This window comes from Rhinolophus hipposideros, assembly GCF_964194185.1.
Source record: "Rhinolophus hipposideros genome assembly, chromosome: 24".
In the NCBI taxonomy this organism is placed as follows: Eukaryota; Metazoa; Chordata; class Mammalia; order Chiroptera; family Rhinolophidae; genus Rhinolophus; species Rhinolophus hipposideros.
Genome location: NC_138070.1, coordinates 14,657,934 through 14,670,659, shown reverse-complemented (window position 1 = coordinate 14,670,659; position 12,726 = coordinate 14,657,934). Strand labels below are relative to the sequence as shown.

At 50.4% G+C, this 12,726-nt stretch overlaps 1 protein-coding gene across 2 annotated transcripts in view; it reads left to right on the top strand.

Annotated features, from left to right (window-relative positions):
* Positions 1 to 12,726, top strand: part of WSCD2 (WSC domain containing 2) — a 102,081-nt gene that overhangs the window by 61,749 nt on the left and 27,606 nt on the right. For both annotated transcript variants that reach the window (XM_081036651.1, XM_081036652.1), the window contains exons 3-4: positions 1,552 to 1,666; positions 5,740 to 5,924. In XM_081036651.1, coding sequence (XP_080892777.1) covers positions 1,552 to 1,666; positions 5,740 to 5,924 — 300 coding nt within the window. The remainder of the gene's footprint in view (positions 1 to 1,551; positions 1,667 to 5,739; positions 5,925 to 12,726) is intronic.

Sequence of the window (12,726 nt, the reverse complement as noted above, 5' to 3'; positions counted from 1 at the left end):
ATGGGCACGATGTGATGAGCCTGCATCCTCTGCTAGACCCTGCTCTGCCCCATGAGTGGGGATGGGGGGGAAGAAGCCCACAGTTTAATAAACGGCAGCCTCGCCAGGGAAAGGGATCAAACGGCATGTAGAATTGCCTCAGTCATTCCCTATGAGGGCCATTTAAATTCCAAGGGTTGGCTGGATCCTCATTCCAACTTCCAGTTACTTCCAAGTGGAGCAGAGGAAAGAGCACTGGTTTGGGGGTTCCACAGACCTGGATTTAAATTTTTGTTCTGCCATCAGTTAGCTGCAGGTTTCAGGTGGATCCTTTCATCTTTCTGGGCCTCTGTTCAATCATCTATAAAAAAGAGCGTGAGCGTGCCAGTGCTTCACCCTTCACGTGGGTCATGGCAAAGATCGCCAGAGCCAAGAAGAAGCAAGCAGTAGTTCAGAACATAGATCAGATTGCCCGGGCCAATCCTGGCTCCACACGTACAAGCTGCTGTTTTTCCTTGGGCCAGTGACTTAACCTCTCTGGGCCTCAGTTTCCTCTTCTGTATAGAATGGCAATATTGGTACTTCTCTCCTAGGATCCTTGTAAAGATTTGATGTGTAAAGCACTTAGCAAAGTGCCTGTCCAAATTAATAATAATTTTAAGAACATAGGTCTCAAGAAAAGACCTCACAAACTGTGAAGTGCCATCTTCATGTGTGAGAATTACTATTCACCATGAAGTACAGGAATATGTTGACTACTTGAAGAAAATGAAGTGTATGGTTTAAAACAGGATAGTTGTTTTACAGACTTTAAAATTTTCCTTTGGATGGAAGCATTCACCTTGGCTCACAATATAGGTAAACTGTAAAGTACTTACACAGCCCTGTGAATGACCAGTTTCTTACTCCACTCCCCTTCACTTTATGCCTGTTTTATGCAAGACACTTTGGTAAAAGCATTTACACACGTCATTCCATTTTAACCTCACTGGGTTGGTATTTTCATCCCCACGATGAAGAGAACTAGGCCTCGGGGAGGTCAACTAGCCTGAACTCACTAAGCCAGTGCTAGAATGTAACACAAGTAAGATGAACACCCAGACCTAGAGATATCCAAGTCCAGTGTCCCTCCCAAGGAAAAATAAGTATCTTCAGCCTAGAAAGGAGAGCATGCTGTCCAATGTCAAACTCTTCAGAGCTGTGTTAATATGGGTCTCATCAGCTTGGTGCTTAGGGACTGGCCTTGGTTTGGGTTCCTGCAAGCCCAGTTGTCACCAGTATAGGCCAAGGCTTTGACCTTCACCCTGGCCATAGGAGGGTCCTTTTCTCTACTCTGTTGACCTCCAGGGCCCACAGCCTTACCCATTGGACTCCACTGCCTTTATGCAGTTTTTGGCAGGTTTTGCTAATGCACATGGCTTTCAGTCTCTTTTGGTTCCGCTTTTCTGCTTAGAGGAAGGAATTGGGACCAAAAGGTCAACAAGGCCACACAGACAGAGGCCACACTGGTTACTCCTGTAAACCTTTCAGCTTCGTCCCCAGCCAAATCTGACTTTTCTCCTTTCCTCAAAGCCAAGTACATCGGCTGCTACCTGGATGACACCCAGAATCGGGCTCTGCGAGGCGTGTCCTTTTTCGACTACAAAAAGATGACCGTCTTCCGTTGCCAGGACAACTGCGCAGAACGGTAAAGCCCCGATGTCCCAGGGTCCATTCATGTCAGACCCCTTCCTTCTCAGGTTCCTACCTGTACTGTTGCTTCCTTTTCTGTGGAAGGATGTGATGGAGAGCCAGCACGTGACCAGAAGGAAAGGGTGATGCCAGGGGTGTGTGTGAGTGTGTGTGTGTGTGTGTGTGTGTGTGTACAATGCATGTAAAGGAGCAGGATTGTTTGGGAGTTGGTCTATGGGGGTTGTGAGTGTATAGTTGAGACTGTGTGTAGGAGTGAATTTGCAATGCACAGTGTGCTGGGTCAGCTGGTTTCATCTGTGAGCTTAATGCCATCACACAGTTCTATTTGAATAATGGTGGCTGTGTGTGCAGAAGTCTGTGACTACGTGGGCGAGGGTCTAGAATTTTGCTTGTGTGTGGGAAAAGCGCAGTGAGTGTTCATGTGCATGCACGCATGAGTCTGAGCAGGAAGCTTGTCCAGGAGACGTCCTGGGAAGGTGAACTGGGAGCCTGGGTATTCTGGGTACTTAATGGTTCCCCAGCAGAGAAACCCCTTGTTGTTCTCCCAGGGAGAAACACTCACCTTATAGATTGTGTTGTTTAACCTAAGAAGAAAAGGATATTTTGGATTCAAATGTGCATTGGGGAAGGGAGCTGACTTTCCCAGAGTGGGTGAGGCCCCCAAGGACTGGCGAGCAGGGACGGAACCCTCCATCCAGGCCTGGGCACCCACATTGCTGCCCTGGGGGCACCGTGAGGCGACACTGACCTTCTCCTTCCCTTGTGTCCTGGGTCCCTTAACCTATGTGACTTGTGAAGAGGCCTCTAACATATTTACTTTCAGACTCTATCTGTCTGGCTCCAGAGGTCACAAACTCTGAAGGACCTCGGCTCCATGGCTGGAGAGGAAATGGGCAAGTGGGTGACCAAGGCACTCTTCCCTCTGCCCCTTATTAGGAAATGCTGTCCCCTCTATAATCAGCTTCGAGAGTATCCACCACTGAAGTCCTGAGCCCAGGACCTGGAAAGGTGCTGAAGACGCAGAGATGAGTCTGCCACAGCCCTGCCCTTGGGGGGAGCCCCAGCTCTCTGGGGAGACAGAGGCATGAACAGGCTTGGGCAATAGAATAGCAGCAGCTTACACTTAGTGGGTGCTTGCTCTCTGCCAGGCACTGTTCTCAGCACTTTGCAAAGATTAATTATTTAACCCCCACAGGGCCCCTGTGAGAAAGGAATGTTATAGGATCCACATTCCACAGAGGGGGAAACCGGGATATGGAGATATCAAGAGTGATGGGTGCTGAGCTGGGAGTGCTGTACGATGTGCAGGGGGTTGTGAAGGTGGAAGGAATGAAGGGCTCCACGAGGAGGACTCAAGAAGAGTTGCAAAGGTGAAATCTTGAGCTGGGTTTTGGAGGATGAATAGGAGTTTCCTAGGTAATCATGGAGGGCAGAAATAACAGCATGCTCAAAGACCAGAACTCTGGGAACGTCCTAACTACTCAGTGTCCTCAGGTAGGCAGTTTGGGGGTGCACAGAAGGCCCAGTGGGAGTCGTCAAGAGGGGAAGCTGCAGAGCTGGCTAAAGTCCACAGACCCAGGGTCCGAATGTCAGCCAAAGCATCTGGATTGGCCTTGAAGGCAATGAGGAACCACTGGGAGGGGTTATTAATCGGGTGAGTGTACTACTCATTCATTAAATATTTACAGAACACCCATTATATGCCAGTAGCCAGGGGGTGTGCTATCAGCCTGGGTGGGTCTGTCTCCCCAGAAGCCCCCTGTCCCAGGATGGGGAGGTCAACACCACCACAAGGTCACTGCCCACTTGGAGACGATATTCGAGAGCAGGAGACAGGCCATTTACAAGAGAAATGAAGACATAAACTGGATCATTTTAAAAGTGATAAGAGCTGTAAGGAAATAAAACCGGGCAATGGGAGAGTGCCAGGCAGCAGGGTGACATTAGGTGGGTGTCCTTCTGTAGGAAGGACACTGAGCTCAGACCCAGAAGGCAGGAAGGAGCCAACCAGGTGACGAGCAGAGTCAGAGTCCAGGCAGAGACAGCAAGGATAAAGGCCCCAAGGCAGGACTCAGCTCAGCATGTGGAAGGAACAGAAAGCCCGGGACAGGTGGCGGAGTTGGCAGAGGAAGAACAGCATGGTGGGAGATGAGGATGAAGAGGAAGGCAGGTGGGAGGTGGGGGAAGGAGGGGCCCAGATCACCGAGAACAGGGCCTCTGAACCTGGACTGTACATCGCATCACCGCGGCGGAACTTTTCGAAACACACATTGCTGGGCCCCACCCCCACTTTCTGATCCCGCAGGTTTGGGGTGGGGCCCGAGAATTTGCCTTTTTAACAAGTTCCCAGGGGATCTGGACCCTAAGGGTCCTGGGAAGATGGACGGAGCATCGCCGTTGTGATTTTCACGCCCAGCTGCACAACAGAATCACCTGGGAAACTAAAAATTCTTGCCCCCCCCAGGTCCCACCTGAGTCCGTTAAACTAAACCCCCCTGGAAATGGGACCCAGGTGTGGCATTTAAATAGATGTTCCCCAGGTGATTCTAGCAGCCATCCAGGTGAAAGAACCCCTGTCAGAGGGTTCGTAGGCCAGGCCAAGCCATCTGGGTGTTTTCTGAGTGCAGTGCAAAACACGGGGGTGTTATTTTTGTGACCGGTTTTCATTTCTGAGAGGTTCTTCTGGCAAAGCTATCAGCATGACGGTCAGTAGCCGGGGTGGGGAGAGGTCTGAGTCTGGCTGGGTCTGTCTCTCCAGCCGGCCCCCAGAAGTGAAGGTGTGAGCTGGCAGCCCCTTGGTTCTGCCTCGTGTGCCCCGTGTCCCGCTGCTGCTCCCTCAGGAGCCCTCCTGGTCCTGGAGAACCTCTCAGAGGTCCCGAAGAGGCTGGCGGGTGTGAGGGCTGAGCTGGGCTTATCCTCCTCCCCGCCCTCCGTCCCACTCCCTGCAGCCAGAGCAAGCAACACCCTCTTCACCTGTTTACAGGGAGAGTGTCCCCTAAAAGGCCTGTTTAGGAAAAGATTCCATGGCTATGAAAAAAAAAAAGGAAAGAAAAGGAAAACTTTGCAGTGCTTGGACTTTTTTGTTTTAGGGGAAGGAATTTTTTACTGTTGGCTGGATAAGTGACCTCGATTTTGCCATCTTCCATGGATACGAGGGCCCCTGCCGCCGCCTCTTGCTTCAGCTTCTCCCAAGGGACATATAGTGTCATTCCCGAGGATGCTTCCTGGAATAAAGGGCTGGATTCTGGGGAGATATTTGGCTCATGGCTCTAGACAGGGAGGAGCAAGACAGTGGGGTCGGGTGGGGGTACCACGGGATGTGAGGGGTGTGTGTGTATGTGTGAAGTGTGCCATGTACGGAAGTTGTATACAGATGGGAGTCAATATGGACATGGTGTGTCTAAATATGGAGTGGAGACAGCGCCAGGAGAGCAGTTTCCAGGCTCTCGGCCTCACGTAGAAAGGTGCTGGCTCGGGTAGTAAATGGCCATCAACTGTAATTGGATGGCCATCAGCTGTGGCTACTTGGCCGTCAGCTGTAACCAGTGAGCCATTGGCCACTAATATGGCTGCTGTGGCTATGCTAGCAGGAAATGGGGGCTAGCAAGAAGGTGGTGGCTGAGCTAGCAAGCACGGATTGCAGTTAGCAGGGCAGATTGCAGCTAGCAAGTGAAGTTAGTTGGTTGGCAGAGAAGTGGACAGCAAGTTACAGATCGTGTGGCTCCTGCTTCCTGTGTCTCTAACCCAGCCTCCAGCGAGACTCTAGTGGTCTGACTCCCCTACCTATGGCTCCGTGGGTGTTCCTTTTTGGCCTCACCATGTCCTGTGTTCTTATGCGGGGAGCGGGACCAGAGACCCCAGAAGAGACCTTGTATGACACCGTGAATGACATATGGATAGGTGTATGAGGGTGTAAGATGTCAGGCAGGGATGAAGGCAGGTGGGTGGTCCCTGGTGGTCCTGGTCCCCAGACCCCTCCCACCCCCAGGTCTCCACGCTGCGTGAGTCTCCCTGTCGCAGGGATGTCTGTCATGGCAGCTGCCCTGGCCTGACACCAGCCTCCCCCAGGGGTTACCTGTATGCCGGGCTGGAGTTCGGCGCCGAGTGCTACTGCGGCCACAAGATCCAGGCGGCAAACGTGAGCGAAGCAGAGTGCGACATGGAATGCAAGGGCGAGAGGGGCAGCCTGTGCGGCGGTGCCAACCGCCTCTCCGTCTACCGGCTGCAGCTGGCGCAGGAGTCGGCCCGCAGGTGTACGTGAGTTGGCCCCTGCCCTCTCCGCTGCTCCTCCCTTGGCCAGCCGGTCACAGCCCTCCCCTACCTGTACACCTGCCCTGCACCTTCTATGGCTCCCCATCACTCCCAAGCCCTTGGCTGCCTTCCACGATCCTGCCCCAGCTTCGCCTCCCACCCCACCCCGTGTAGGGCCCTCGGCTCCAGCTACTTGGCATGTTTCCACATGCCCTCTTTTCTCCCCTTCTCAGCTGCCTCCTGGACCACCTGCAGTCCTCATTTGCACCCCTCTTCCTCCTTCAAGCGAAGCTAGAGCCTGAGCTCAGCCTGTCCTTTCTGAAAGCAGACTGTGTCTAACAGAATGACAATGACAACAGCAAACAATGCGTCCTTTTTCCAGTGCCTTATGGGGAATTGTCCATCGAATGCTCACACTGACCCTCGAAATAGGCACTGTTATTTACCTACTCCCATTTCACAGATGAGGAAACTGAGGCCCAATGCCACATAAACAACAGGATTGAAACCAATTCCAGCGCCTATGTCTTTAATGTTCCTATAGAAGGAATTTATCTCTCACTTGTCAGTGCTTCAGTCTTGTTGAAAAAATTCTCTAGTTTCCAAACTAAGGGAGGAAGGGGGATGAATAGGAAAGGCCAGGAGCTAGCCCTCTTCTGTGGACACTGTCCCTTTGTCCCCTCTCTGGGGGTCTAATAGCAGTTAATATCTGATTATCACAAATCTGCTGTGCGCTAAGCCCACTGAAGGCCTGATCTCATTTATTTTCCCTACAATTTTTTCAGGCGGGGATGTTACCGTTGTGAATTATTCCCATTTTAGTAGGGAAACTGAGGCTTAACAAATTTAAGTAAGCCTGCCCACGGCCACACAGTCTAATCAAAGGTGACCTTCTGACCTACATAAAGAGCTAATGGCTTTGACCAAAGGTGGAGGGCTGAGTACCCTTTGGATGCAATCCAGAGGCAGCAACAGGAATCTGGCAACTGCATCTCTCACCCTGAGGCCAGCGCTTCCCAAACCTGAATGTGCCAGTGAACCCTACAGGGATCTTGTTAAAAGGCAGGTTCTGATTCAGCAGCTTGGGGTGGGATTCTGTATTTCTGAGGCTCCCAGGTGACGCTGGTCCAGGGGTCACACTTTGAATAAGAAGCCCTTAGATCTCAGTGACACTGACAAGGCCCCCCTGGAAAGTAAGCCTGTCCACACAGGTGGATTTGGCAGAAACTAACTCCATCTGCAGGTAGAGAGAGACCTCATCCATGACCTGTGGATGTCATTATTTATAAAAATTCGCCATTGGTTTGCTTACTAATGTGTTCTGTTTAGCCAATGCCATATTTTTGAAGCCCCATTCAAGCTTTGCTCTGCAACAGGGTTGAGAGGGCTGCCAGTGTGCGAAGGGGCTAATGCCCGCAAAGAGATGCCCTATCCCCCTCCCGATGGATCTGAAGGCCTCGCTGGCAGAGGACAGGGGTGGTGTGTGAAATCCAGGCTGGAGAAGGTTCACACAGAGGGTTCCTGGTTTGGCTGTTAGTGCAATGAGGTTTTAATTTGATGGCAGATTTATCATCCTCATCACTGATCCCTTTATGCCAATATTTATGTTATTTTGATGGTGACTTTTACCATGTGAAGAGATGGCTTTAGAGTCAGGGTATTTTGAGGGAAAGCTGCTGCCACTAAAACATTCTAGTGGATGAGGATGAGTGAGAGAAGAATTGAGCTGTGTATGTCATTAGCCAGATATTAGCCAGGCGTCCTTTTGGTTAAGGTTCAGATTGGCTAGATAATCTGGTCTCTCTCTCTCTAGCCCTCCCTCCCAGCCTCCCTTCCTCCCCCGCCCCTCCCCCTTCTCCCTTTCTGACACACACACACACACTCTCACACACACACACACACACACACACACTTCATATCATCTATTATAATAATACTCCCATGGACCATCAGAGATTTTTCAATCAGCTGAAATATATCTCTCAACACCCAAGACCCCTAGACCTGTTACGATAGGGTGTGTTTTGCCCTTGTAGCATTGGGAGGGCTGGGTGGTTGCTCGTGAGCAGCCCCTGTGGTGTCTAGTGGAGAGACAGACCCAGGGCCTGTGGGATCTGTTCAAGCATGGGGAGTATGTACAGGGGTTGTGGGATCTCTGTCTGCAGGAGCCAAGGGAGCAACACTGGCGCTGAATCTTACTCTAAGGAGATGTCTAGGTGAAAGGGAGAGCCATGTAATCCAGCCATGAGCAAAAGCCCAGGGTCAGCAAAGGTCATGTGTTGAATGCCGTGTTGGAAGCACCTTCCTTGCTGATGTTCCATTTTACAGTTTTAAAAACGGAGGCCCAGAGAGCAGAAGTGGCTAAATTGAGCCTCCTGGGGAAGGCTGTTGGACTGGGGCTTGAAAGATGCGTAGGATTTTGCCTGGTGTAGAAGAGGAGGTTATCCAGATGCAAGACAAGTCACTAAGCAGTAGGAGAGAGATGTTGGCAAAGGAAATAGTGTGTGCAAAAGCCTAGGTGTAATTTCAGGAAATGATGGGCAGGCATGATTCTTCCAAGACCACGGTGCCTCTTAGGGACCGAGCATGCCTGGAACCCAAGGTGTCTGACTCCTGGTTTGGGTGCTCACTCACTACAGTGCGATAGACACGCTTCTACCGGATTCAGGACCCCATCCTCTCTCTTCTGGGGCAGCTCCTTGTCTCCAGCTTACCTCCTTCCTTCCCTGACCCCTGGCCTCTCCTCTGCCTTGTTTCTTGACTAAACAATACAGAATGTCCAATGTTTTTGCTCTGACTCAGTGGCTTCCCTGGCTTCCCATTCCTGGGATCTGATTTATACACAAATAAATCCAAAAAGGAGGCTTCCAAGTCACTGGCACATGAGACTCGCCTATATTCCACCAGGCAGAGAAGTGAGCAAGCCACCCAAGAAGCAGATGGGATGGAAACCAGGTTCCGTTTGGAGTGTCTTCAGTTGGTATTAACACTGTGCCTAATTGTGCTTCCCTGAGCAGTGGCACTGAAGCAAAGACTGAAGATTCAAAGGAGGTTTGTTATCTCCCAAGCATCACTCGGGCAGGTGGGGAGATCCACCTTGTGTAGGGAGCCAGCCTTCGTGTTTCTGAGGTGCTGAAATGCCCCGACAGTAGCCAGAGCGTTAAAAAAGTTGGCAGAGCAAGTGTCTGCAGGCACCCTGCTATTCTGCCTTGACACAGACTCTCAGGCACATGCACTCATTGCTCTTGTTACAAAAGAACCGAGACACGGATTTCCTTCTTGGTTGGATTACATTTTTCACAGCAGTTCGTTAAATGTGTCGGCAAGTGTAGCTCTCCTCCCAGGGCCAGAGACCTGCCAGAGATTTGAGAGCATTATGGCTTTAAAGGGTGTTGCAAGACATGTCGTTTGCCTGAAAGATTTTTACAAGATTTGTGTTGCACGGTTCATTACAGCCACGTATACACACCGCTCCCGTGGGTGGCTGTCCATGGTGCTGACCGGCCTTTGGCGCTGCCTAAAGCCCCATGACTGCAGACCAGTCTCTCCCAGGGCCCAACGCTTTATCCTCGTGTTTCTTTTCTATCTTTGTGAAAGTATTATGAAGCTTGCACTATCACTGAAGAAAATAGATCCTTGAGTTATGGTTTACAATTCACGTAGTGTTTGTGTACCATTGTTAGTTCTGGCACTTTTTTTTTTTTTGTCTTCAAAGGTTAGGACGGAAATTTTGTTCAATGCTTGTTCTTTAAGCTCACCGATACTCCATTCTAACCACTTCTGCTGAGGGGAGCCTCAGATGATCATGGAAAGTCACATTTTGATGGATAGACCATTTCTAGCTCTTTCTTTGCCAGGCCTGGAGGCCTCTCCTTGCCCTTGATATATGTCTGGGATTGCTGAATTTTATAATACATATGGACCTTCATGAATTATGCTGGGTAGAACCAAGAAGATGATAGCTAGAAGTTTTTTTCTCCTCCATGATGATGGGGGAGAATTGGTTTGCTCTTCTCTCCTAAGAAAGTCCAGGAAGGGTGTGGGAGCAATGTGGGTTTTGAAATCAGGCAGACATTGTTTCTATGTCAGCTCTCTCACTTACTTGCTGTGTTGCCTTTGACCAAGCTACACATTCTCTCGGAGCCTCAAGTGCCTCATCTGTAAAATGGGGACAATTCTAACCTTTAAACGTGGCTATGGCCTCCCAGTGAGATAAAATCGAGAAAGCACTTAGTACAGTGCCTGTTACAGAGTAGCTGTGATGCCCTCTTCTTCCTAAGATGAAAACTCTTCAATTTACTCTGAGAAGCACCTAATTCAAGCTGCCTGAATTTCCACCAGTCCACAGGAGGCTTTGGTGATGCCTAAAAATGGCTGGTTTGAATTCTCTTCAGAGAGTTCAGCTCTTTGTGTAATTCAGCCTCTCTCTGATTATAGGTAGCTGTTAACAGCTTCCAGCTCACTGCTTTCATTCCTCACTGGCATCTTGAATGCAGTGGAGCTTGGCCTAATTACCGGGGGGATGATTGGGGGGGCTCTTTCAAACCAAGGAGAACTCTTCCACACCTGCCTTTAAGCTGAGGCCCGATGCCACTTACTTCCTTTTTGTGAAGCCCCAGAATAAAGAGATGATAGAACTTCAGAGATTACTTGTGGCTTATTCTGGGCTATTCTTCATCTGCCCCCAGCAAAGAGAGTTGATGAGCAGTTTCTCTGCTCGCCTCTTGCTGATAAAAGCCCCAAGCTGCTGAGGTCATGCACCACCTCAGCTGGCCTGGCCATGGAGAACTGACATTGTCAGAATGTGGGGCATGGGCCTTTGTGATCCTTGGACCCCCTACTGCGGGGCCTGAGAGGGATTCTGGGAAATTTGGGTGGCTGGCATGGGGTCTCTGGAGCTCAACCGTGTTAGAATTGGGCAGGCCTCCTGTAGCCTAGCAGAGAGGTGGGAAACTAGGATACAAGGTCAAACACGACTGGGGTCAAATCCCAACTCTGCTCCCCGCTGCGTGGCCTGGAAATGACCGAATCTTATTATATCTCAGGGTCTCTGCCTGCAAAACAGGATAATAGGTATCGTCTCCCTCATAGGCTGTGGTGAGGTTAATTGACATACAATATGTATAACATACTTAGCACTAAAGACATGCAGGAAACAGTTGATGACATTACCATTGCTGTTCTTCTTTAGTAAGTGTTGGCCATTAGAAAGACTACCCAGGGTCACTGTGATTGTCCACGGGCTGTGGACTGCATGATCCCAGGGACCACCACCATTCTCAGACCCTGCATGTGAAGAACAGTGGCCCTGAACTCCGTGCAGCATTTCCCTTGTGGATTCAAAATGCTCAAAGACCCGAGATACTGTGCGTTGGGTTCTCCCAGAGCCAAGGACGTGAACCTTGGTTTGCTTGGGAGGTGACCCCAGGATACACCTGGAAGGGACTGGGGAAGTGAGACAGGGAAACGAAGGAGCCAATACAAGGTCTTTAAAAAGCAGGTCACTACAGAGGACAACTGAAGCTTAATGCCACTGGGAAACCCTAGGTGGAGACCGCACTTCAGAGGTATCCCACAGGAGGGGCAGGAAGCTGCACTATTTATCTTTGCGCTCTTACCCATCATTGGCTGAAGGTGGCTCCCAGGGAGATGAACTCCCTCACGGACCTTAAGGCGGCGTCCTGGGTGTTTATTATAGGTCACTGTCAGCTATACTGGGATGGTGAGTGCCAGGGGCATATTGATGGGGCACTGACAGTGTCTACCACGTAGGATTTAGCCACCCTTCACATATCACGGACAGATGATGGAGAAAGCAGCAGGAAGAGACATTGGCTGAGTCCTGATTAGGTCTCAAGCACTGTAAATGTCATCGCAAGAACTTCCGGCCCAACTGTGCAGGGTAGATATAATGATCCGCATTTACAGATGAGGAAACCAAGGCTCAGGAAGTGAAGACACCCGCCGGGGACGTACCGCTGACTAAGTGGGTGATCCGGATCTTATCTGAATTTAAAACCAACTCCCTTTCCACTGGGCACCTGGGCTTTCTGCAAACAGGCAGGTGTCTCCCACTGCTGTGAAAGTCTCAAATTATTTCTGTCCTTAGGAAGGTCAAGGGATCCAGGCTGGCCACTTCTCTTTCAGACATAAGAGATGAGAGAGCCTCTAACCACTGATGGGGAGAGCCAGGTGGCCCATTTTACAGATGGAGAAAATGAGGGTAGAAAGATGAAGTATCTTGGCCACCATGTATATTCTCAGTGTCTTGATCACCAAGCCACAATGGAGATCAACCTGCCAAAAGAAATGGGCTTCAGAGCTCTCCTCAGATCCCTGGGAGTCTTCGGAGACCTTCTGGTTTCCCTCAAAAGCAGAAAAGGCAGGACTAGAGGAAGACCCCACATCCCGCAGGTCAAATTGGTTGCTCCTGGAACCAACTTCCCAAACCTGTTTCCTTCCCCACCCCCACCCCCAGCATACACCTTGGCCAAAGAGAGATTCATAACAGTAGTTCCTGATTCCTGTCTGGCCCTCTAAGGCCTCGGAAAAACCTCACCTTATTTGGTATTCAGGGCACTCAGCTCAGTCCTCCTCTCTCAACTGAGAGGGTCAGAGACTCATTAGCAGATGCTGAAATGTCACAGGAAGACCAACCTCAGCAGAGCGAGCTTACGAAGTCTACCTTCCTCTTCCCATCCTTGCAGCCTGGCCTCCTGACGTCCAGGAAAGCAAGAGAAAAATCCTATGAGGAGATGCCAGGGTACGGACTCAGCTTCCTCCTTCCCTTCCTTTCCATTGAAG